Source organism: Schistosoma mansoni, chromosome 1 (assembly GCF_000237925.1).
Source record: "Schistosoma mansoni strain Puerto Rico chromosome 1, complete genome".
NCBI classification, from domain to species: Eukaryota; Metazoa; Platyhelminthes; class Trematoda; order Strigeidida; family Schistosomatidae; genus Schistosoma; species Schistosoma mansoni.
In genome coordinates this window covers 29,690,886-29,718,548 of record NC_031495.1, presented here as the reverse complement: position 1 = coordinate 29,718,548, position 27,663 = coordinate 29,690,886, and the positions used below count along the sequence as shown (strand labels likewise).

Sequence of the window (27,663 nt, the reverse complement as noted above, 5' to 3'; positions counted from 1 at the left end):
ATACTCAAACATTTATGACCATAATAATAATGAATGAGTTTCTGTGACTTAATTCTTAAAAATCACAATTTGAATATTTTCAAACTTGTCGAAGAAACCGTTTAGATTGCTTTACGTACATATGACTTCATGTATCATGTTGAAGAAGGCAACAAATTGAAACGAAATACTTGGAATTCATTTTATTTCGTTAGGTTCTCGCTAGCTGCTCAGAAATTACAACTACAGAAATTGTTTATTTTCGACAAACAGTACACATAGCCTTAGCAATTGAAATTTAAATAATTCAAATGTTTCGTCCAGCTAACTTGTCTGGATTTCTTCAGGGTAATAATCAAAATCAAAATCATCAAAGAAATAGTGTTTTTTAACAATCATATCAAAATATATAATGCGTTAAACCAATCATATTTGGATGTTGAATTTATGTAAACAGGATAACATGGGTCAGTTGAATGAGAATCAAGTGAAAAGTTCAACGATGTGAAATAAAAGGAGACTGGATGAATTGTGTGTGTGTATGTATGTGTGAGAATGAGTTATTAATGAACGATATTCGGTGTTGATATGTTTCTATGTGAAATAAGAATAAGAATAATAGTGCAAAATGAAGGTTGGAAAATTGTTTCTGAATCATTGAATTGCAAGTAAAAATGAGAATCATCAAGTACATAACTATAATGCTAAGACTATTTCAGATATAAATTTCACATATTATGAATTATAATTCATACAATACTAAGTGAATTTAAACTTCACCCCATCGCACATGCAAGTGGCTATCAGGACTCAGTAGCTGAGTGGATAACGCGATGGCGTTTGAAGCGAAAGGTACTGGGTTTGAGTCCCAGGGTGAACATCAACTGTGAGATGCAGGTACATCCAGCTGACGAGTCCCAAGTAGGACGAAATGAACGTCCTGGATTCCACTGCTAGCCACTATCCATCTTTGCTTACCATGCTTGTGTATTTAGGCTATATCGAGGCAATATGAACAGTATGCACATATGCCAATTAGAGACTGACCAGTTGCAGTCCTAAAGGTCAGTGGGAAGATTCAAACAAACAATACTAAGTGAATTTATGAATTATAATGTTTAAAAGCCTATATCTGAATATATTAGTTGATATATAGTGATATCGATATTGGAGTTTTAAACATTTTTACTAATGTTTTATCATCAAGACCATTTCTTGTTGTAACTCATTGATCATATAATATCAAGTTGATATTTTAAAATGTACATGTTTGTTTCTTATTATTTTCTAAATTAGGTACTTATGCAATTTTAAGATAGAAATGTGACTGATGTTAACTAAGTGGACTAATTCCTTGATGGACTAGATCATTATAAACGATAATTTAAATAAAGTTTGAGTAATTCACACTTCTGTATCACTAATTTCATGAAATTTAGAAATCGAGAAACCTTACTGCCACTTATCAGCAGTAAACTTGTTTATATATATACATATATAAATCTAGTACAACGGAAGTTCATTTATTTTTGTAAACAATAATTTGATCTAATTATCAAACATATTATTCCGGTGTATATCAATAATACTACTCATAATTAATTTCCATTATGATGAACATTATGTTAAACAGTGAATATGACCATGTTGTTTAGAATGAATTCATGTGAATTACACTCGGATTAGTTTTTTTTCAGAATGACAATAAATTTAACAGAGAAAAACTTTGAACAGTTAACAGATTTTATTTTTATTTAATATTTACCATAACTAAATTAAATGAATTGGCTTTTATTGAGTTCGTTTAATTATGGAAAGTTAATGTTGAAATGATTATGTATAGTAATTGGGTTACATGAGTTCGAATAGATATTGGTCAACAAACTTGATGAAACACTTCATAACAAAGTATATTGTTACTCTCTTGTTAATCAGTGTATTCAGTAAATGTTAAGTAAGTACTTTATGGTAGTTTCAGCCTTTTCTAAAGTGTACACTTTGTGATTGCTTATCAAATCCGATTTAAAACAGATACTAACAGATAATCCATGCTTATAATCACTATATACAATAAATTATTCTTAGTCGAGCAAAAAGCATGTCAATAGATTCGAAATCATTAGGTAGTGAGATTAATGCTATTTAATGCGATGGTATATTCATACTAAAATTCCAGAACTAAAAATAGCTAGTAGTCCGATTGCATCGTTCCCTACGGTTCAGAAACAAACAAGACGTGATTTACGACTGTTTTCTTTCAAGCAAACAATATGATTTTATTTTGATAGGAAAGTGTTTATGCCTAAGGTTCAAGACAATCATTGATCTGATTTACAAATCACATACTGTAGTTATAGTGTACGTTTAATCAAGACTAATTTGTTGTGAAAATAACCATTCGAAACCTCAAAGCTCTACGTGTGAAGCTGAAAACTACAGAATGAAAAACAAACCAAAATAATAGTTAAAAGAAAACTGAAGAAATATAGTACTCTCATAAACAAATAAATCAACAAAAAGGTACGGAAGTAATACTACTTACTCTCTCATAAATAAAAAAGACATTTTTATATGCAAGAATTCATGATAAATTAATTGTATGGTACAGTAAATAAATAACGTTCACTTAACTTGACAATGATTAATTAGAGTATAATTTAATATTTTTATTTGATTATAAATTTGGCAATATCAGTAATAAAAATCAATTCACTAAATGAAATTAAAAAATATCGGCTTTATCCTCAGACATTAGAACCATTCGATGACGGCTCAATGGTCCTGATAGGACGAAACACGCGTCAAACTGGATTCCACTGCTAGCCACTATCTATCTTTGCTTAGAATGCTTGCGACTTAAAGCAATATCGAGGCAATCCTCACAGGAAGTACATATGCCAATAAGAGAGTGATCACTTGTAGTCCTAAACATCAGTGGGAAGATTAAAACAAACAATATAAAATTAATTCGCCCTACACTCCGTTGCACAAGTTAGTGATTATCTGAACTCAGAAGCGAAGTGGACAATGCAATGGCTTATGAAGCGAACGGTACCGAGTTTGGGTCTCGGAGTGAAAATCAACTCTGGGATGCAGGTACATCCAGCCTAACGTCATAATTTTGTTCATATCAATACACTGATTGTATGGAATTTATTTTCTACCATCATAATATCATGACTTACCATACATTTTCTTTTTACATATTTGATACGTGATAATCATTTATTCAGTAGACAGTAGTAGAATGAGATTCAATTATATTTTTTGTCAAAATACCCTATTTTAATTATCATTTCGTTAATCTATTTTTGTCTGTTATCTCACTTAGAAATGGACCCAACAATTTTTTAGCCCAAGTAACGTAATAAACCAGCATCAAATCAATGAAGTCAAAGAAGAAGAATTTCATCACAGTTTCCTCTAAATGACTAAAACTCAATTTTTCAGTATTTAATATGAATTAAACGTTTTATCAAGGCATGTAGCCATATTCTTTCGAAAATATTATATATATATATATATATATATATATAATTCAGAGTTCCTTTTTCATGGAGTCATTTACCTACAGATACTATGCCCTCAATCATTTTACTGTATTCGCTAAAAATTTCTAGACAATGGCGAATTCACTATATGTAGAATGAATTTCTTTTTGAAAAACTAAATTCAGATTGTTAAGTAATTAATTAATTTGAAGTTTGGTTATAAGTGGAAGACATAGATAGACAGTTGTTATAAAGACAAAAAATCTATACTACTCAGTAGAAAGTTTTTAAATATAAAATTTGAGATTTATATTATGAATTACTATAACCTTCTCAGTTTGAACATCTTTCATGAATATGGTTTTCATGAAAATCTGATGAAGTCTATGAATAACTCTACAGATGTTTTCTGGATTTAGTATGTAAAAAAGAGAAACCAAAGTATCTGAAATGTAATTATGTACGTTCCGTTTCTTCCGTGTAAATCATAATGGATATTTGTTAGGTGAATAATTTTAAAAGCTAACGTTCGGTAAAAACAATGTAAATTACTTTGCTTTTGCTTCTACAGTGAAGCTATTAGATACTTGGACACATGTAAGAATCAATGTATTAGTGGGTGCTCTACACCTAAACAAAAACGAAAACTGGGGAACATAGTTTGGAATTCGATGTTATAGGAAGTTCTCTATAAGGAAAGTGAAAAAAATTTGATATCACTGCAAAAGAATTTTAGCTGAACGAGAAATTTACTATACTGCCTTATGGAGAATGACTGATGAGGTAAAGTTAACAAGATGTTGTTTCATAGATTTTACGGTGAAAACCGCTAGTTATTTACTAACAATCGAATTATTCTTTCCCATAGTACTAAGCGCTCACGTAATACTAATTTCAGGAGAGAAGGAATAGAATTTATTTCTTTCGTTTAAATAATCTAAAAGTATTCGACCGTAAAAATTCCCAGTTCGTTTCTATAAGACAAGTTAATTTGTTGATTTGAAATTGTCATTCAGATTTTCAATCGGAATCTTTGGCTAACGTGAACGTGTTTGTATCGAGTGGTTATTGTCGTGTTGTTGTATATTTCTCATGTTACTTTTCGATGATAAATAAATTGTTTAGGTATTTCTTTCATAAAAATCGAAAAAAAACTGATTCCACTTTTCATGAGATTTGTGTTTTCCACTTTTGGCCTATAAGGATCTATGAAAAAAGTTAGTCATGATGATCAACCAATAATTAAATCTCATGGTCTAGTTATTGTAAAGGATTTGGTACATTGATAACCAAATAATTAATGAAAATCAAACCAGGTATATAAAGTATCGTGTTGGTCAATAGAATATCCACAAGAAGGGAAACCATAATTATGGAAAAAAGATAAATAACAGACATTGTATCCATTATTAACAATAATATTATACTAAACGAAATTTATAAGAATTATAAATTCAGCAACAGGAAACCATTTTTATAATAAGTTTTTTGAGTGTGGTAAACATCTGAGGAAAGAATACGATGAGTTAAATCAAGACGGATGTTCAACTATATTTTTCATCGTATGTAATTTAAATGGCTTACATAACCAGGATTGTAAATGTAGTTTGATTAATTCAATATTTAAATACAAGTCACACTTCAGTTTATCTATAAGTTCTGTCAGTTATCGACTCCGCCTGTAGCTCTTCTAGAGTTACCGCCGGTCCTAAGTCTGGGTAAAGGAGGAGGGTTGGGCATGCTGTAGGTAACCCCATCCCATAGAAGGAATCTTGTTAAAAATCGCCAACCAGATTAAATAAATTAAACCATTTAAACTCTGCCATGGGAGTTGAAGGAAGAATTATGACGTCTCATGGCGAAAGCCGGGATTCTTCGAAAATCTCGAGACCAATGCCCCTTCTAACAACCAGAGGTAAATAGAACGTACGGACAACGTGGAAGACCGGTAGGACCAGTCAAATAGCAAAGGAAATGAGGAGATACAACTTGAATGTGCTCAGAATAGGTGAAACCCATTGGACCCAAGTTGGACGGAAAAAACAGATTTGGGAGATGCTACTGTACTCTGGTCAAGAAGAGGAAAATGATCCACACACTCAGGGGGTTGCTCTGATGCTATCCAAAAGAGCACATAAACCACTTGTCGGATGGAAATCTCATGGACCCAGAATCATCAGAGCATCATTCAAAACGAAGAAAGAAGGAAGCAAAATGAATGTTGTCCAGTGTTATGCACCCACCAGTGGTAGCGATGACGATGATAAATATCAGTTTTACGAGGTCAAGAGAACCAGTGTAGCATAATTTTCTACATCAATAGACCTCAACATGCACAAGGGGAAAAGCGAGATCTTCAAATATAACACGGAGAACACCAAAACAATCACACTTGATGAAGAAACTGTAGAAAAGGTAAACGTTTCTCGTACCTGGACAGCATCATCGATGAACAAGGATGATAGAATGCAGACGTAAAGGTAAGGATTAGCAAAGTAAGCTCAGCATTCCTACAGTTAAAGAACATATGCTATTCAAAGCAACCGTCAGCCAACATTAAATTGAAAACTTGCCGAATGAACGTCAATGAAGTTCTACTGTACTGAACTGAAACCTGGAGAACTACTACAACCATTATCCAGAAGGTGCAAGTATTTATAAACAGTTGTCTACTCAAAATACTCAATATCCGTTGACCGGATGCCATTAGCAACAGCCTACTGTGGAAGAGAACAAACCAGCTTCCAGATGAAGAGGTAATTAGGAAAAGACAATGGAGTTGTTGGATAGAACATACATTACGGGATATCACCAAACTGCATCACAAAACAATCTTACTTGAGATCCTGGAGGGAAACGAAGAAGAGGAAGGCCGAAGAACACACTACGTCGAGAATTGGAAGCAGACATGAAATGGAAAGAATTGGGAAGGCGAGGTCAGGACAGAATTGTATGGAGAATGCTGGTGTGTGGTCTGTGCTGTTCACGATGGGTAACAGGTTTAAGTAAGGAATTACATACTTTTCATGACCGGAATAATAATTAAGACTGAAAAAAATTATCACTGATTTTTGTACTAATACTGTCGATCGATAAACGAATGTTATCTAGTTGAACGTATTTGGTGTCCATAATTAAAAACTGAGCAACTATTATTCCCACAAAATCCCAAGTACCTTTTTAACAGAAGGATACAATAAACCTAATTAAACTGATATTAGTTTCTGAATGACCAACTATGCTTCCTAATCATAACTTTCGCTTAGTTTCTTCGAGCTCAACGGTTCCTATAGTATGAACTCATTATTTGTGGCAACGAAATTATTATTATTATTGGACATCGATATATTCGCCATTTTACAATACAAGTTACTTCTATTCGTCTGAGTACCAGTACAATGAACTCACCTTCATATATTGAATATACTCATCATTTCAAAATTCATAATGGTTGACTGATTGCATTTACACAAGGAACTAACTTCTTAAACATGGTTATTTTTAGAATAACTGTATCGTTTGAAACGATTACCTGTGAAAATAGTTTCGTTTAATGACGTACTGATTCTCGATGGCCTGTAGACTTTATTAATTTTCATACTCTGTAGTGTTTATTAACTTTAGTTTGCCAAGGGTCTTGTCAATAGTTATAGTCTAGAAATGATCAAACGGTGTTAATTGATTTAAAATCGGATATTTGATTTTTCGTTTAACTTACTTGTTTAGTTATACTTATTTAATCGCATGAGATATAGTTTTGATGCCCAGTAGTTATTCTATGTATTATGATACTGATGAACCTTTAGTATTCATGATCAGTATGTATATTCTTACAATTTTTCTGACGAAATGTCAAGCTCTCATCAGTTGAATGTATATGTTTTCATTTAGTCTTTCATTATCTTTTAAGATTCGAATTCCTCCTAAAACTCATTACTTATATGTATCTTTAGTTCTGCGGCGAAATTATCTAACAAATTCACAGAAACTTATTGATAATACCCAGTCTGTTCAAGTTTACTTTTGAAGCCTCTTACCAGTCAATCTTTTGGGATTTTCACTGGATTTGATTAAATAATTTTTCAGATATTTAAAGAAATATATTAGTCGAAAGTAAGTATTATTCAACCCTGTTGGAAATCGAAATTGAAAATACAACCAAAGTATGTGAGAAATATTACGAATATCATGGAATTAATCATGAATAATCCCTTTGCGATTATCTTCTAATATGATGCTTTGACTTGAAGTATTCTTTTATACTATGCATATTACCAAACCATGCAGAACAATAAAGGTTGTTGTTTTGTGGATTCTACATATACTTTCTCTCCTTTGACATATTTTACACTAGTGTGCTTGTAAAAAATGATTTATTATTGTGCTAATTGCACATTTGGCATAATTTCAGTGGGGAAATTCAACCTCCAAAGTTTGGCTGTTTAATGATATAGGCATTTTTTTATCGACATACCACAACGTATATATATATATATATATATATATATATGGGATTGATGCGTCATGCTCGGCATAGACACACACTAAGAACACGTGCGAATGTTCGTGTGTGTGTTTTTGTGTCTTTTATTTCTCACATACTAGAGGTCAAAGCTTACTGATATGTACAGCATTGGACATCAAAACAGACTATGTAAATAACGTTACTGATTGGTTAATACTACTGGTCAAGTTGAAACGGGAAAGAAATAATTCATCTTTATCTGGCACATTACCTTTAAAGGTTAAAAAGCATTGCTTGGAATATGCTTCATCTTAAGTGTAATGTTATGATGTAACGTACCTTCTCTATCATAATGTTTAAATGAGAATCTTCATGTAGAGACTGACTACTTTAATAAACTACTTTTCAGTGTATCAAATGCACCACTTAACAATAATGTTAAATTCACAATTATTGTATTTACTTGTTTTTTTTACAAGTTATACATTATCGTCATCCTACAGAGAGAATAAAATTGTTCAGGATTTATTATTATATCCACCTGATTCAGCCAGACTATATACACACATTAATCGTGGAAGTTATTTTGGTTATTCTGTAGCAACATACATTGGACAGTCACAACCATCATGTTTAGTTGGTGCACCGAAAGCAAGTCATGGTAGTAGTAGTATTAGTATGAATGAATCAACTGGTGTTGTTTATCGCCTTGATATGGATCTTACATTTCCATTTTGTTCAGTTGTACCAATTGCAACTACTGATGAATTAAGAAAAGAAGTTGGTACACCAACACCCGGAGGTAAGAATTATTATCGTAAAAATGATTGTTCTTATTCTATTCAACAGTTTATAACAATCCATTTTATTATAGCTTGTAATTATAGATAAATGGAACTAAAAATGATTCAGCATTAGAAATATACATATTTTCTCCCACACTAGCGAATAAAGTCACAGTTTTGAATATCGATTATTTCTACGATTAAATATCCATTGTTATTATATATTGCTGGGTGTTCATGATGATGAATCAAAGAAAATATCCAAACGCTAAGTATTTATTCTTCTTCTGTCAGCTCAATCACAATACCATGATAATGAGACTATGCCAACATGTACCGTTTAAAATTACTTGAACTGAAATTCCTCACTTAAAAAAACAAAATTTATCACTGATATTTCGATTTACTAGTGTTTTCTTGGTCTAACAGTTTCGGATTTATTTTGTATATTGCTCGGTATCCTAGTTTACCGAATTTGTGGAAACTTACAAATGCTTATGTATAAGATATTGATAAAAATAAGACTGAAGAATGTTCGGACTGAACAATGACTTGGCCTGAGTTGTATAATTCGTTTATCATCTATATTTATTTATATAATCATAGCTTTTAACTTGGACAATGTGTCGTTTTTTAATCAGATTGTTCACTATTCCTGATGCGTAATCCAAATGATTGCGTTATACTCAATTCATCTTTCAGATTCATATCTTCAACAGTTCTCGAACCAACGTGATTAATATTTTCAATGATGGTTAATTAATAATAATGGTCCATTTAGTTTTTGACTCACCCTTGGATCAATTAGTGGTAATATTGATTTATTTAATCCTTAGATTCCAATAGGCATGGATAACAATAAAATCAGTACTAATCCCAGTTCTGTGACTAACATATAAAGTTACTAAACGTTCCTACTTATTATGGTCAGGTTTGGTTCAAAAAATTAAACTTTGCTAGGACTGACAAAAAATACTACATTTCTAAAACAAACATTATTTTCGATACTTCGAACTAATAATTACAACTTTTCAAATATATCAATAAACAGTGTATTTATGTAGCTTAAAATTACACTGTCGGTGTGGAGTTGTGGAGATTGTTGAGTTGTATTAAAATCACGAACTGATCTAAATTAGACGATCATTGAAGACCTGGAATCACTGCATGGCCTGCTCGTCCTTATAAAGGATTCTTTATCAAAACGCATCCACGACCACGCATCCGGCAATGAAACCCATAGTATTTGGTCATGCGCACGAACGCCTAATGTCTAGACCACTGAACCGGGATCCAGTAGTGTAAAAGCTAACTCTGATCAATCCACGGTATTGCGCGACCACCCTCCATTGTGTTTGATGGCTAACTTCCTTACACCCGACACAGCTGAACTCTACTGATCACTGTTTCTCACAAGCACTACAGAAATTCCCTTTAGAGTTTGATACTGATAAACAGATATTAACTGTCAGTGTAGACTCCCGTTGATCGTGAGGTTCTATGGCAGTGTTTGTCAGTGAAAGGAGTACCAAAGAAGTACATTAACCTCATAAAGGCTCTACTCGAACACAACTGGTCGAGTTAGAGCCTATGGCGAACTGTCATCAGAATTGGTTACCTCAAGTGGTGTTCGTCAGGGCTGTCCACTCTCCCCATTCTTGTTTAACTTTGTCATCGATATGCTTTTAGAGATAGCACTTTCATCAGCTAAACCTCCAGGAGTTGAACTTTTACCGGGAGGCTCACTTGTTGACTTAGAATACGCCGACGACATAGTTTTATTCGGTGAAGACGCTGACAAAATGCAGTCTTCTGACCACTATAAGCAACAATGCAGGCATGTTCGGGATGCGATTCTCTCCCTCGAAGTGCAAAATGTTACTTCAAGATTGGGTTGCATCGACACCTGAACTAATGATAGGGAGTGAAGTAGTTGAGCGTGTTGACTGCTTCACTTATCTTGGGAGTCTCATCAGCCCTTGCGGTCTGGTGTGTGACAAAATCTCAGCACGGATTCAGAAGGCTCGTCTAGCTTTCGCCAACTTGCGTCATTTATGGCGTAGGCGAGATATCCGTCTAGCAACAAAAGGACGGGTTTACTGTGCAGCAGTTCGTTTCGTCCTACTTTATGGCAGTGAAACATGGCCGATAAGAGTAGAGGATATTCGTAGGCTACTAGTATTCGATCATAGGTGTCTTCGACGCATTGCTCGTGTATCCTGGGACCACCGGGTAAGTAATGCAGTTGTTAGGAAACGGGTACTAGGTAAGGATGGCAAATCGATTGATGAAGTAGTGAAACTTCATCAGTTGAGATGGCTAGGACATATGTTACGTATGCCCAACCACCGACTGCCCCGACGTGCAATGCTTTATGGTGTAGGAGAAGGTTGGAAGAAAGCTAGGGGCGGCCAGACCAAGACATGGCATAAATCCATGAAGTCGCTGACAAGTGGACTGGGCCGTGTTGGTAGGTGTAGACTACCTGGTTGGGATTCGCGAGATGATAGCAACCGATGGTTAGAGACATTGAATGACATGGCTCAAAATCGTTTGCAATGGCGAAGGTGCATCCACTCTTTGTGTTCTGCCAAATTCTAATCTTCTGAATTCTCCATGTCCGTACCCTTTTTCTCTTTCCAAATTTATTTCACTGTATTATACTCCTTCAATAACATCTTCAAACCCTTATCTTTCACATAATACTTATACTCTTACTACTTCTACCAATATGGGATTTGAATCGACAACTTCATCTCTGTGCTAATGTGGTATGGCAACTCGAACTGATGTACTTACGTACGAAGTTCTACTTTGTAACTGACTGACTGACTGACTGTCAGTGTAGACTTATAGAGGCTGTTGAACTATATCAAAATCACGAATCGATTTAAATTAATAACTATTTTATTTAAAATTGTCTCTGACAATAAGTTCTATTCGTGCTAATAATTATTGATTTTGAGGTGACTTATCTGTGTGAGATTTGAACTAAGATTTAATAATATTAACAGTATATATTCCGAAAAGTCTGAGGTTTTTTGTCAACTTTGCGGTGACGATCTTTTTGACACAACAAAACATTTATGAAAACAACAGATGCAAATTAAAGTCGTGCTTATTGCCAGATATTTTCAAAGGATATGTCCCAATCAATTGAATATGCTCACTTTTTTATTTGTATCAATGAAGAGGTCTTGTATTAGTGACAGTTTACATACGTTCGTAGATAAAATTTGTAAGCTGCTGATTGGAGTCATACGTAGCTAGGTCTTTTTATTTTAGACATTTATGTGGGTTTTTTATTTGAATTTATCAAATCGGTGAATTCTTTTCTCAGACAATGTAATTTAGGTACATGTATTTAGATGGATTACCCATTCTACTGTTTATACTACTTGACTAAGTTGGTCTTTATAAAAAAACATGCTATTTCAAGTATATGTGTAGATCCAGTTTGTGATGCAAAAAGTTATAACTGAGATATTAGACACACGAACAAGACATCTGCAAACCGAATAGATATACAGATATCTAGCAAAATCCAACACTTTTAATGATAATCATTAATATTTTCCATTTCCAATGTGTTTCAGTATTCTCTTCTGAATATGTGTGGTTTGACTTGATCTTTTGTAAATAATTACTTTATTCCCATTGACTTAAGCCAAAATAACAACATCTCAGTTCAAGACACTATAGATGAATGACCCAGAGAATGAGTTAATTCCAGATCAGACAAATGGAATTTATGTATAACATAGAATAACCCGTTGTTTATGATTGGAAAGGCAGTAAATAATATGTAGCATTTATAAATCTATATATTAGAATCATGTCTTGTTACGGAAAGGGAAATTTTTCTCTATATGTTTATCACAGCAATATTGAGGCCAATGAAACCTTATTTTATTTACATTGATAAGGAAATGTACACTGTTGAAAGTGGTATAGAAAAATTTAATCACTTTTTTGTTCATTTCTCATGATTTCAATATTGACGCCATATTCAGTAGATGAAATTGTAATAATATGGACAGAATTTGTTCTTGATCAACTTCTGACATTTAAACATAGTCTAATTCAATCTTTTTTTGTTAAATTCCTAAACTACATTCGTTCAAGCGCTTCTATATCAAAATTATCTTGATGAAAGACATTTGAAAACTTTTTCATTAGTTATGTTTAATGCATTCTATTATGATGGGATAAGTAGCTGAATACTATCGTAGTGAACAAGAACACTGATGGGGACAATCGAATGTATTTGAGCACAAATTACAGACTATCTTACTAAATTCTGATAACCATACAGTTAACAGTTAATTTGAAAAATAACAATCGATTGTCTCAATTTTAACTGTTCCTTCTGTAAATATTAGTTCATCTTCTCTACTTCCATTTTTCATGCATTTTCACACCGATTGCGCTTCATTCCTGTTCTTTCCTTATCGATCTTCTGCCAAAATACTTTCATTGCCTGACCATCACCATATACTACTTATGTGGATATAAGTAGACCGAACCACACTATCTGCACACTAGTTAACAAAGTTTGTGTTGTTATGTAAGAGTGATAAAATAAACTTTATATCCAAACGAAATTACAGTGTCTAACTCAAAAAAAGATGTTATATGCTTTGGAAAAAGTAATATGTATATATAACAGTGGAACAGATTATTGAATTGATTGGTAATTGGACTGTTTAATATTAAAATAAACTTTGGTTGAAAATAAATGTTTACCACTAAGGGCATACATATTTATCATAAGACTTCAACAATTCTTAGGTAATATATTGTTTATTTTTCCCTTACTAATTTAATTCAAATGTGTATGAAAAGTATTTTTCTTTATAGGTGAATATATTGCACCCCTTTTTTGTTATCTTATAACATTTTTCACATTAAGATCCAGAGAAAGAAAGAAACTAACTCTACTGACTTTTTTATTCATTAGGTATTACGACACCGTCCTGAAGTAGAAGAAACCCGTATTCTGATTTCAATGAAGTTATAGAGTACAGAATGAGTATAGTCTAATGCAAAGTTCACCTAGACGCGTTGTGTGATAATATATAGTTGAACAACTTTAATTTTTTGAGAGCAGATTGCTAATTAATGGTTCAAATTCTGTTTTAATCTCAGTATAAAAATGTATAGTTTGCCAGATACAGTCATGCAAGTTTATCTCATATGTTTCCCTTATATTATCTGCGAGGGTGTTTTGAACTTGATTAGTAACGTTCAAATGTATGCTAATAGTTATCTAATTTCAAATTTATCGGATATACTATCAGCATAATCAAATGTTTTGTCATATACAACTTGAAAAACCGGTGTGCGTTCGTAGTAATCAGGATATATTTAGAAAACGAAACATACAATTGTTTACACACACCGGTCCGAGGAGCTAAGATTTATAACACATGAGGGGAGATAAAATTGATACAAATAAAGAAGTATGAAATAAATAAAGCAGCGTACAAGTAAATCAAAAGATAGACAAGTAAACAGTAGGTAACTGTTGCAAATTTAAATAAAGGTAAATAATGATTACGTATACATGATTGTTATAGATTTTGCACCTTAGATTCTTATTGCCTTATGGATTTTATACAAATAATTATAAAAATTCAATTATCCGCTTTACTCACTTTGAGTCTCACTCTAAAAAGTAACGATAAACATGGAATGTTGATTATAAGTTTATATACAGTTTTAATAAAGGTTATTGGTTGTTTAGTGTCCTATCCTATGGATAAGTATGTCACATTAAATCAATTCGTGACTATCACTGTTATGATCACTATAGTTACTACTAGTTCGCGTGAATAAAAATCACTCGGAGTTCGTAGGTGATACATAATGAATACTAAGAGTATGGACACACTTAATATTAATTATTGAATTTATCGTAAAATTTTGGAAATTTACTTGTAACTGATGCATTGTAACTACTTTCCGTACATAATCTAATATAGTTCTTATGTTATATTATATACACAAACTAATTTGCTTTGTTTTCAATTAATTTATTATTATATTAGTCTTCGTTTGCATTGTGGTAATTTAGTCAATGAAAATGATTCGGTCACTTTAACCACATCCTTGGTCCTTGTGATCATGCATAGTACAAGTTTTCGACGTATAACTTGAATTGTATGATAGCTTCATGCAGTTCGTTAAATTATGAAATTACAATAGAATTGTATAATTAAAATATGGGGTATACTTTAGTAAATCAACTTTGTCAATATGATTTAGTTAACTTAATCTTACGATTAAACTTTCATTTAAGCTGTTATTAGTAATAACTCCTACGATTGGTTTGCTGAATGATCTCAAAAAAAATTTCCATTGTACGCTCTTTACAAATATTGAATAAAGAATTTTTAAAAAAATGTTTGTTTATGGATTAATTAATCTTCAGTCAAAATCGATCTCACAGCTATTTCGGTTAACTAATAATAACTGTGATCATATTAATTATTATAATTGCTTGTAGGTTGCCTATTTCTAAACAACCTTTCTAATGCCAATGTCCTTAACTAGTTCTGACTACTAGCTAATCATATATGTTGACCTTATATTGTTATTATCAATATATATATATATATATATATATATATATATATAGAGAGAGAGAGAGAGAGAGAGAGAGCGAACCGAAACGAGATTTTTCGTCCGACTATTTAGATATCCACCCCTTTCAATGACATGTAAAATACAAAAATAATATAAGTGAAGAATAGAAAAAATTGTTACTGTGCTAAAAAAAATACGTCATTTTTTAAGAAATGTTATCTATATACGAAGAAATAATTTCAAGTGGTGAGATTAGATTTAATAGAAAAAAGCTAAAATAAAACACAAATTTGATGCCTATAAGATTTATGAATTAACGTTAGAAAAATGATAGAATCACTATATTTTCATTTCATTATGCTTATTACGTAATGTAGTTTTTGAAGCTAATCAAGTGATCGATCATGATAATAAATAAAAATATTTGTAAATGATGATAGTGTTTTGTGTCCCGTGGAGTGTTGGTTCAAATATTAACATAATATTTATAGAGTCCAACAACTCGACTCTCGATCTTAATTACAATAAACTGAAAGTCCTGCATTGCCTATCTCTATTGACACGTGAATGGCGAGACTAAACTACATGGACGACCTTTGAACGAATCTTGAATTACCTTGAGAAATATTAGCCAATCAGAAGACAGTTAGTATACAGTAAAAATATATTATACAAAACTCAAAAATTAAAGGGGATACTGTTCTTTTACATGACTTAAAAACTTATCAAGGTTAGATATAGGTTCAGAAGTTCTAAAATCATAGTGCATCCGGTACAGGAACTCATCCATGTGGCTCCATAGTAGTCGACCTCTGAAGCCATGATAAGGTCTCGAAAATTCTTTTAGCTTCGACCACATAGCTTCAATGTTGTTGGTATGGTTTTGGGTTTAGGGTTAGAGTTAAGGTTTAGGGCTATGGTTTATGGTTAAGGATGAGACTATAAATTATGGACGACCTTTGAGCGACGGTAGGGTGACTCTGAGAGTGTCAACATAATAACTAAGACTAAATGAGGGTTATAAACCTGTGTGAAGAATTCAAATTATGATTTACAGTTCATGGTTAAGGTTAGGAATTATACTTAGGGTTTTCATCACGAAATGACATCAGCTATAATGCCAAAACTCTATTTATGCAGATGGATAATTGAATTTCGCGCCAAAAACCTAATGATCACTTCTCTTGTAGACGCTGAATTATCACGTCTTCTCTCAAATCCGTTGTAAACCGACCGTACGTAAGCATCAGGTACCGAACTTAGCGCCGTGACCTTGAAAACCCGCAAAAGCTTCTGATTGGCTCGTCCATATAGTTTAGTCTCGCCATGTGAATTATTAACGTTGATGTGTTGTTGTAGGACAGACATTCAGTCTATTTGAGTCCTCATTTGTTGAGCCATATTAGAAGAAACCTCAATGATTAGTAAATGGTATACAGAGTAAGCCAACAGAAAATCCAATGCCTTAATCGTTTTCATCATTATTTAACAATAACAGACAGATTTTTTATTTTACTTCGAAATCTTTATATTTAACTGAAACCATTGAGTTTTTTAGTAAATGAATTATTATTCAAAACATTCCTGTATCACGAGTGCTAACCTGAAAGTCTAGAATTCCATCGTTATGATAATACTGTCTCTATATAATTTATAAAAATTTCGAATACTTTGGTACACTCATCTCTGTTCCTCGTGACCTTTGCAAAGATAACAGAATACATCTTAGAATGTTTTTGAAAGTTAAACAAAATTATTGATGCATGTTTTTACTGATAGATATTGCCTTGTTACAAGTCGCAAGAGGACTTATATCTTCCTAAGGTGATTATCAACAGATAAACTTTTCTATTCATATCCCCAATTCTAATTACACTCGGGGGATGATAATCAGTTTATTGTTTAATACAAAATTACAGAGTGCGTTTGTGAACTATGAAAACTATGCATTAAATACATTACTTTCACATCTTCCTTCAGTTGTCCTTTAAATGCTTCAGAATTCTTTAAATTCTGTTTTTATTACAATTACTCTTTGTTAACATTCCAATTCTCTTCAATTTAATCTACACAATCTTCTGCTGCCAGGCATTCCTCTTCTAACAGGTGCTACATACTACTTATATTTATCAACATAAGTAGCATACACCACAGGTATTTCAGAGTTTCAGCAGTTCTAGTTGAAAAAGTGTTTAAACAATATCACACAACATATCTCGGTCGGATAAATTCGCATTGATGTGTTTCGATTTATTATACTTACTCGTTTGAAAATTTACAATTTATGTTTACCGTTTGTCAACATTTAAATTTATTGAATCTGTCATCAATATGCAAATTCGCGTACAAAGCAACACTTACAACTGTGTATTGAAACACTAAACACTAATAAACAGGACGCTTCAGTATTCATTTTTAGGTTATACTATTCTAATATATCTAGTTTCAGATACTACTTAATAAAACAGTTGACATTTGCTCACAGGACGACGTAATTTTGAATTGTATATACATTGTAATCACATTGAATATCTGGATATGCTACTCAAATTTCTACTAACAAGTCAGAAATCTAATGTAAAAGTGTATCATACTACATATCCTCTCTACCAAAAAAATATCCAGGTATAACATATATAAGTAGAATATCTAGAACATAAGTTTAATTCCCAAACATTTTTTTAAAAAACGGAAAGTACTAATAAGATCAATTGTTATATAATTTAAAATAAATTTATTAAACATTTAGTTATCCGACTTTTTTGTACAGGGAAATGTTTCATAAATAAACGCAAGAACCAGTCGAAAGAAATAAAATGTATATTGAGAAAAAAAAGTGTTAAACCGAAATGGGAGCAATAAACAGTACAATATAATGATATATATATTTCATCAAAAGTTTTTGTTTTTTAATAGATCCCTAGTTGAAAGGGAAGTTAACTAGTCCATCTAGGCAATTGTCAAAGAGAATAAATTCAGAATTGACTATGTTCTAATTGATTATTCAATAAATCTATTCAAATATTTGACACTATCTTGATCAGAAATGTAAAAACAATAATATACTATATAAATGACGGTAGAGAAACTATTATGTATACAGATTTTCTCTCATAAAAGATTGCTTTTGTACCAAAAAAAGAAAAACACTGCGTTCATTTGCTTTATCGGTTGTAGCTGAAAACGTTATTCAGTTCATCCTGTCAATATAATTATGGATAGACATGATAACTGGTAAAAGTGATGCTTAAAAGGTTGCTGAATAAATAATTAGTAAGACAATTACAGAGTGAAAATAGATCTTGTCTAAAATGGAAATGGTTTCATTTACATAGTATTACTCATCAAAATTATACTCATTTCGTGGAAAAAGAACATTTGAGTTTATAGACAATAATACCATATAACAAATGATTTGTCAAATTCATGTTGATAATTATGTTGTAGGCAGTTAGTTAGTATAATATTTTCAACCTGACAGAGAATACATTCTTTTCCTGCTTATTAGATTTACATGCTGTAAATGACTTCTATTACTTTTAGACATTTATAAAGCGATTACTTTTACAACCTACATTTAAAATACATGAACAATAATTTGATTTATTGCAATATGTTACTAAATAATATAAGCACTGTACATTACTCGTATCAAACTCTAAGTTTGTTTAACGAAGCAATCATAAACCTGAGCAAAAAAAGTTAAACATTTCAGTGGTCAATCTTTTATGTAACCATCATTGGTATTCTTTCACGATCATGTTGTCTTACATTGCAGATTAACTTACAGTATTATACGCGATAAATAACATCTATACATGAAACTGGATGAAGATATCAGAAATGTCAATACATCCTCATGACAGAACTTATTAAATTTCGGCATCAACATTGCGGATCGTTTTGTGGTTTGATACTTATATCGACATAGGTAGTATATAAGGTTAGTCAGGAATAGAATGTCTGGTAGTAGAAGGTCAAGAAGATCTAGCAGGAAAGAACGGAAACAGGAAGCAATTGGTATGAAAATGCAGGAACAATGAATTCTAAGACGATTGACTGTTATTTGCAAAAGGAACAGTCAGGTTTGAGACAATAGATTAACATTTTGCAAATTAAGTACTTACTGTAACGTACTCAGATTTTAGTAAGATGTTCTGTAATTTTGTGTTCAAATACTTTCTATTGTCCCGAGTTGTATTTTCGCTCGCTACAGTTTCGGTAGTTAAGTCGGTAATGTAACATCTGCTGAAAATAATTTGTGTTCATTTGCTACCTTCCAATGTCAGCTAGATTGTTGTACACACAATTTAGTTTAATAGTTAGATAGGTAAGGAATTACCAAAGGCTTACTGATCACAGTGAATGTGTTTTATTATTCATCACTCTTACGCTTTTCAGTTTTAACATTACTTTATATATTTCATAACTTCTTTTGCGACTAACTGTTCCAGGGTTTGGTGCTTGTTACTATTAGTACATTTTTTATGAGTTAAAAAACTACCTGCTATTATGCTGATGTAAAAGCATGGCAGTTTAAACAAATACAATGTTATTACTATGTCCTGGATTGTTTATGAATTAACAAACAGGGTTGAGTTCATGGAGTTACGCTAATTTCCGTATCACATAACCCTAACCAGAAAGAAATAGAGTAAAGGACGAATTTAAAAAAATATCTTAATTATTAAAATATTGAATTAAGTTAGAAAATGACTAGTAGCATTATTTTTTTGGTTATCACCTAAACTGATTTAGTTTTTACTGTGATGTAGAATGCGTGCTACTAATACAGGTAAGAATGTTGCTACAATTTAACATATCTGTTTTACTCATCTCTAGTACCAGTAGTATCCATAGCCTTGAACATGCAAAATGATTCACTCAGATTTGAAGAACCATCCCCCCTGGTAAATGGAAAAGAACACCTGTTTTATTAGCACTATTAATGAAACATTCAAATATACCTATTTATTACTTCACATTTTATTGTGGTTTAACGTATATTCATTAATCCACCTCAACACTTGTGCTCATCATTTATGCATGTATGTGCAAATGCATGAGTAGTAATTATTGCTATACAGAAACTTTAAAATACAACATGAAAAAAAATCTTGGCAAACTTAGGCTAATCAGACGGTTACAGTGCAATCAACTATACAAGAATATAACACACATTAAGATCTTATTTATTTCAATCAGATTATATATTCGGGATTTACCTTTGATCGGTAGATTTAATTATCAGTACACTGAAAGATATAAAATTGAAAGTTAGTCTGAGTAATACTTACTACTATGTCAATAGGATCTACATTCAAGAGAACAACATCGTTTTTCTCACTTATGTATTATTAGAGATGTCGTTATAAAACTTAAGGATTAATTGTATTGATTAATTAATTAACTAACTAGTAAAGTTATAACAGTATACTTGATAGTTTCAAATAACTTATAGTTAAAATTAAGAGATCTATGTAATTAACTTAGTGTTTTGCTAGAAGGATTAATTATAATATTCTTTTAATACATAAATTAGTGATATGATAATGATGTTTTGTATAAATGAATGATTCTGAGTTCAAGAATACTTTGATATCTAGTCATGAATAGAATCATTTTTCCAATGAAATGCAACATTCATTTATTCTGAAAGTAAAGTGATCATAAGGAAGCAGATTATGGTAGTAGTAATAATTAAAACGAATAAATTTTTTGAAATGATAATACGAAATAAACGGCCTAAATGATACAAAATAACTATCATTGTCAGACTTAAATAAGTGTTTAGTTGTCAAAAGCTTCAGGCAGAGAATGGTTGATATGTTTGTTGCCTGATATTTACAGTTTAGTATTTATTCTCTTATCAATATATATGATTAGACCTAATACGTGGTGATTCATTTTCTGTATAAAAGCATTCACAATAAAGTCATTGTACACTTAGACTAGATTTGAATAGAACCTCATTTGACTTACTTTAGGAACACAATGAAGAAACCATTTAACAAAGTTTCGTATGTAAACAATAAAAAATGAGATTTGACAGAGTGAATTGTATGGTTGGCAGTGGATACAATAAGAGCTGGAAATTTAGATGTAGATTGCACATACTTTCAGGTTTTCATACATTTTTACGGAGTTTCATACTTAAACAATACAGCTGTATATGCATGATAGTAAAGAAAACAGTTTCTACAGTAATAAAATTATTTATTTCATTTTGATATTTTTATATTTTGTCTAGCCAACATCAACTTGTCACTATTGATATGTAATAACTGCTTTCATATATCTAAGGAAATTAACCATTAGAAATGATATTTTCTCCAGATGTATGTTTCTAGATTCTACATCGTTCAGAATTTTGTGGAACCCAATTGTCTTTCATGTGGTACTATGTTTTTCTTGAAGCCTACGCTTTCAAAAATGAATAAATAGTCACGGCTGTCAGAAAGGATATTAATTGGAATTAAAATAATCAACTTCATTTTACAATCTAGTTTACCATAACTGATTATTCAATTGTCGGTAGTTAGGATTGTATGACAAGACTTTAGTTTCAATTTCTTAGTATTAATAATATCTAGACACCTGTCTGATTATATTTCAAAGTTCTAGGTATATTTTACATGTTATGCACCAGACGTGAATTATAACAATAAAAATAACACGTTCACTGTCCTAACTGAAATTTTTAAAAATAAAATTGCCATATTACACCTAAATCCGATTGACGATTGACCAGTTGTTTTAAAAATAGGTATTTCAAAGCGTAGCCAAGAGTAGCCCTTGTTATTTGGAGGTAATTTTACAAAAGTATCACAATTTTTACAAATCAAATGGAATCTACAATTTTTTCGTAACTATTCAAATTATACTGATTCAGTTAGACACGGAGAAAGGCGAAAGTTACAAATGTTGTGCATAGATCCTTCAGTCTATCCATTTATATCTATTATACAAATAATGGCATCATTGGGCGAAGAAGATAATATTGATCTAAATGTCAACGACTTAGTATACTGTTGATTAATATGTTAGTACACCGTTGTATGTTTTTCGTCACTGATGATTATTGAAGTGTCAAATTCACAGTAAATTTGAATCGATTAAATTTTTGTATTATTTGTAAGATAACATTGAAAAATGTTCTGATCCTTTCAAATTTTTTTGTTGTCATGAGAAATATTTTAATGGTTGATAAATCTTTGCAAAAATTAAATATGATGCTAATAACAATGATGATAAACAGTAAGAATAAAACATAGGACTAATCATTTTCTATTAGTTACTAATTTTCACTGATACCCTACGTAAAATGCTCAGAATATTTTCTATTACTCATAATTATGTAAATGATTATGCTTTGTGTTGTGACTTTGGCCTGTTAAATATCACGTGATTTATTCGCCAATCAAAATCCGACTTATATAATCTTAACACTGTACTACGACAATTACGTATTGGCCGGTATGAGCAGCCTTGCGTCCTTGTTAGTCCTTTTCCTGCTTAGCCCTACCTGCTGAGTCCAGAAAGCCAGTATCAGCTTCCACTGTATGAATCACATTTTTCGGACATACTTGGTTTATATACAAGCAAACCAGACCACATCATACTATAAAATGAAAAATAAAGTTTATACAAGATCAAGTCAAAAAGTGGCTGTGATCGTGAGAGACTGTAATGAATAAACTGGGTCTAACGTATGGAAGTAAATCGTATAACAATATTAGTCAAAATATAGCTTATAATAAGAGGGATATAAATACACTTAATCTAGTTACTCAATAGTTATGCGATAACAATATATGCATTATATTAGTCCTTTAATAGCTCTCAGAAGTTATCCATAATTTAATCTTCAATAGGATATAACACTTTGACAACTAATAATATTGATCATTATATAGACAGAAGCAAATTGAATCATTGGCAGCATACTTTCACAAAATAATAGACTAGGCAAAATATATTACTCATTAAAAGACTAAACACATACACTCACACACAGAGATGACTAATCTCTTCAACCCAATAAGACACTTTTTTAAACTTTAACGAATGATAATAAAAAAAACTAATAACCTTAGGAACAAATCAATGTATATTAGTAATTAGGGGAATTGTATCCATGATAACAATAATGATTTAACAAGTCTAATTATCCAGATCTCTATCCTAATAATGATGATAATAATTAAAAAGCTAGCTGATAATTTCCAACGAAACTTTATTTCGTTCAGTGCGGTTAAAGTTTCATAACGGTTCTTCTATTACGTCATCATAAGTTCAGATAATTGGATTTTTTCAATAGTTCATCACACATTACCCATGGGTACTATATCCTAAGAAATATGTCACACCTAAATGTATTGTCATATCACCTAAGGCTTAACCATTTCTCGAGACAAAGTTGTGAGTCAATAAATTGGTATAAACGTGATTTTGACTCACTGTGAGTCTGGAAATTTCTGAATTTGATCCAATATTACCATTTTTCTTGTATACTGCTGCCTGACTTAAATGATTTTATGGTTAATTTCATTTATGCCCCATACACTACATACAATTAATGTTTAAAGTTCACCATTGAATTAATAAAATAAATGACCAAATCTATTTACGGTTAATTTTATTTGAATAAAACTGAGTGATTTTTTCAAAATAATTTTTTTAGTATGATGTTTTCATACTAGACTGAAATAATACTAATATAAAGGATTTCTGTGGACTGTAAAATTTTCACTGTTGAAATCACGAACTGTTCGCAGTCGAATCACATTTGAAAACCTGAAAGCATTTAATAGTCAGTTCGTCATAGTATAGAATTTCTCAACAATGTGGGTCCACGATCTCACACAGGAGAGTCGAATCAAGGAATGTCCGTCTCACACCCAAACGCTTAACCCCTAGACTATTGAACCGACATCCAACGGTGTTAATATCTAACTTGAACCAACTCACGATATTATGCAACCTTCACCCATTGCATTTGGTGGATAACTGTCTCAAATCCGACACGTGTACAAGTTTACTGGTCACTATTTGTCATTGGAACTGCAGGTGTTACATCTTGTAGCTATTCACTAGTGGAAACATGATTATTATTGATGTGGGTATTTGAGAGGATTGTAGAAGTTTTTAGTTTAAACTATGGAATGATATTAGCTAGTATTATGTTGTGATCAGTGAAGTTTCTTGTTAAAGATATAATGGCTTCGTTGGCTAATAATCCGTTCTGATTCGGGAACCGTCAACCATCAATGAACCTACTCTTTGTCAACCAACATTAGAAATATGTATAAGAAAGTCAGTCAGTCAGCTACAACGTAGGACCAGACACATATATGCATCGGTCCAAGTTGCCATACCTCGTTGGCACAACAAGATGAACACCGGATTCATAGAAATAGTTAATTTAGTGGTGGTAGTATATAAAGAAAGGTTGTACATAAGGATATAGTATAGGAAGGAAGAAAGTTATGAAGCAATTTTAATCTCAAGGTTTAAGGGAAGATAAAGAGTGTATACACCTACGCCATTGTGATCGATTCTGAGCCATGTCACCTAGGGTCGCCAACCACTGGTTACGATAGTCACGCGGACCCCAACCAAGTAGTCTGCATCTGCCAACATGGCTCAGACTAGAAATTAGTGACTTCAAGCACTGATGCCATGTTTTGGTTTGGCCGCCCCCAACTCTCTTCCAACCATCCCCAATACCAGTCATCATAGAGCGTCGTGGTAATCGGTGTTCAGGCATACGTAACACGTGGCCTAACCATCTCAGTCGATGAAGATTCATGACCTCATCAACTGATTTACCATCATTTCCTAATACCCTGCGTCTAACCTCACTATTACTTACCCGGTTATCCCGGAAGATGCGAGCAATATTTCTAAGACATCTGTGGTCAAATACTAGTAACCTACGAGTATCTTCTACTCTTAATGGCCATGTCTCGCAGCCGTAAAGTAGAACAGAGCGAACTGCTGTGCAGTATACTCGTCCCTTAATTGATAGACGGATATCTCGTCTTCGCCATAGGTGACGTAAGTTGGCAAAAGCCAAACGAGCTTACTGAATCCGTGCTGAGATTTCGTCAGACACCAATCCATTAGGGCTGATCAGACTTCCAAGATAAGTGAAGTTGTCCACGCGTTCGACTACTTCGCTCCCTATCCTTAGTTCAGGTGTTGACGCAGGCCAGTCCTGGAGTAACAATTTACATTTAGATGGGGAGAAACGCATCCCAAACATCCTGGCATTATTACTCAGTTCTAACAGAAGACTGCATTTTTCCAGCGTCTTCACTAAACAGGACTATGTCATCTGCGTATTCTAAGTCGATAAGTGAACCTCCTGGTAGAAGGTCAATTCCTGAAAATTCAGTCGAAGACAGTGTTATTTCCAGCAACAGGTCTATAGTGAAGTTAAACAAAAATGGGGATAGTGGACAGTCTTGACGGACACCACTTGAGGTTGTAAAATCATATGACAGTTCGCCATAAGCTCTCACTCGACTGGTAGTGTTCGAGTAGAGAGCCTTCACAAGGTTTATGTACTTCTGAGGTACACCTTTTAATGACAGACACTGCCACAGAACCTCTCGATCTACATAGTCAAATGCTGCTTTCAAGTCAAGAAAAACTATCATTGTCGGACGCCGATAAGCATGTCTGTGCTCCAAAACTTGACGAATGGTGAATATGTGGTCGATACAGCCACGACCAGGTCTGAAGCCAGCCTGATTTTCTCGTGTTTGCAGTTCACGAGTCTTAGTTAGGCGCCCGATAATTATTGAGGCTAGTATTTTAAATGCTATGTTAGTCAGACTAATCCCTCTATGGTTATCGCAGGATGATTTGGACCCCTTCTTATATATTGGGACAATCAGAGATTGTGACCAGTCATATGGGATTACGTCCGTCTCCCAGATTTTAGCCAGAAGAAAAGACTAAACACGGTCGACATAGTTCTAGCCAACTTAGTATACGAGGGTTCATAGCCTCATCAATCAATTTACCATTTTTACTACTGTTCTATATCTAACGTCAGGACTATTCATTTCGTAATTTTACTTTGATCGACAAAGTAGTCTTACATACATTATGGATAAAATTTCAAATCTCTTATCAAGTCACTGTATGTACCATAGCCTTCAAAACTTACCATTAAAATAAGAAAACAAGATAAATACATGTATATTGATTTCAAAATGCAAATTGTGTACTTTTTCTAAAAAAAAAAAGAAAAACCGATAACATTATTACTTTTTTGGTCAGAAATCAATAGTTCCATATATATATCCTTCTTATTGCTAGACACTTTTATTTCACATACAAAAAATTGTTCCTCAGGTGCTTGAGATGAATAGATGAATAGTTTTGTTTATATTACTGTTAATATCTTCTATTTTTCTTCATCATTTTAAACAAATATTCTTTTTGTTGAGTGCGTACGTACGTGTATGTAATAACTAGGACAAAAATACATTGTAAATTCAAACATTATTGACAATAATAAACATGTGACAATTTCTCTGTCCCTCTCTCTCCCCCTCTCCCTCTCCTCTTTCTCTCTCTCTCTATATATATATATTTGCCCAAAGTTCTTCATAGGCAGTCGAACCGATAAAGTTGCTTGGATTATTGATAATTAGTCTGATCAAAATAGCTTCTTCCACTATCATTTTTAAGTTTAATGTCCTATATATAAAAAATTATTTTATCTATTTTTTTTCGTCATAAATTTCTCGGACACATCTTTAAAAATTGAAGAAAGATTGTCTAGGAAACTGTGATCTTGTGATGAATATGTGAAATTTAATGTTTATATATACATATCTATGAATAGATGAATTTACCGAAATAATTTGATCGTCGGCTTTTTTTCCAATTTGAAGCATTTTGTTTATCTTAAATTAGTTTTTCCCAGTTAACATTATATATATACAGATAGGCTACATACATATCTAAAGTGGACAGTTTATTTTAATCTCCCCCCCAAAAAAATTTTTATTTGATACCTTAACAATAATTCTGCATAATATTTTAGTAATGTTTGCTAATCTCTGCAATAGGCTTTCATCATACATACTTAAACAATTCAATGTGAAGTATAACTAACCGTAAATTTTCATATTAAAAAAAAAGATAAAACAGTAAGCAATTGATGTAAATCAAATAGACATCGTCTGTGGTTTTAATTAAGGTTACATACTTTAAAATATAAGTTAGTCAAAGCTAATTCGAAAAGTAATAAACCGATTGCCGTCAATTGTTATATATTTATGAATTTCATAATGGGTCAAAGTGAGTGTTATTTTGTACCTGAGTCTCAAGGTTG

At 32.2% G+C, this 27,663-nt stretch overlaps 1 protein-coding gene and 1 non-coding gene across 2 annotated transcripts in view; both read left to right on the top strand.

Annotated features, from left to right (window-relative positions):
* Positions 1-790: 790 nt before the first annotated feature.
* Smp_tRNA_01763_Gln_TTG.1.1 lies at positions 791-857 on the top strand. Its single transcript has one exon. It is a non-coding gene (tRNA).
* A 7,792-nt stretch (positions 858-8,649) lies between these two features.
* Positions 8,650-27,663, top strand: part of Smp_126140 (putative integrin alpha) — a gene marked incomplete at both ends in the record, with an annotated part of 64,653 nt that continues 45,639 nt past the window's right edge. Inside the window, one exon of the mRNA XM_018793981.1 lies at positions 8,650-8,737. Within this exon, the coding sequence (XP_018648439.1) occupies positions 8,650-8,737 (88 nt within the window). The remainder of the gene's footprint in view (positions 8,738-27,663) is intronic.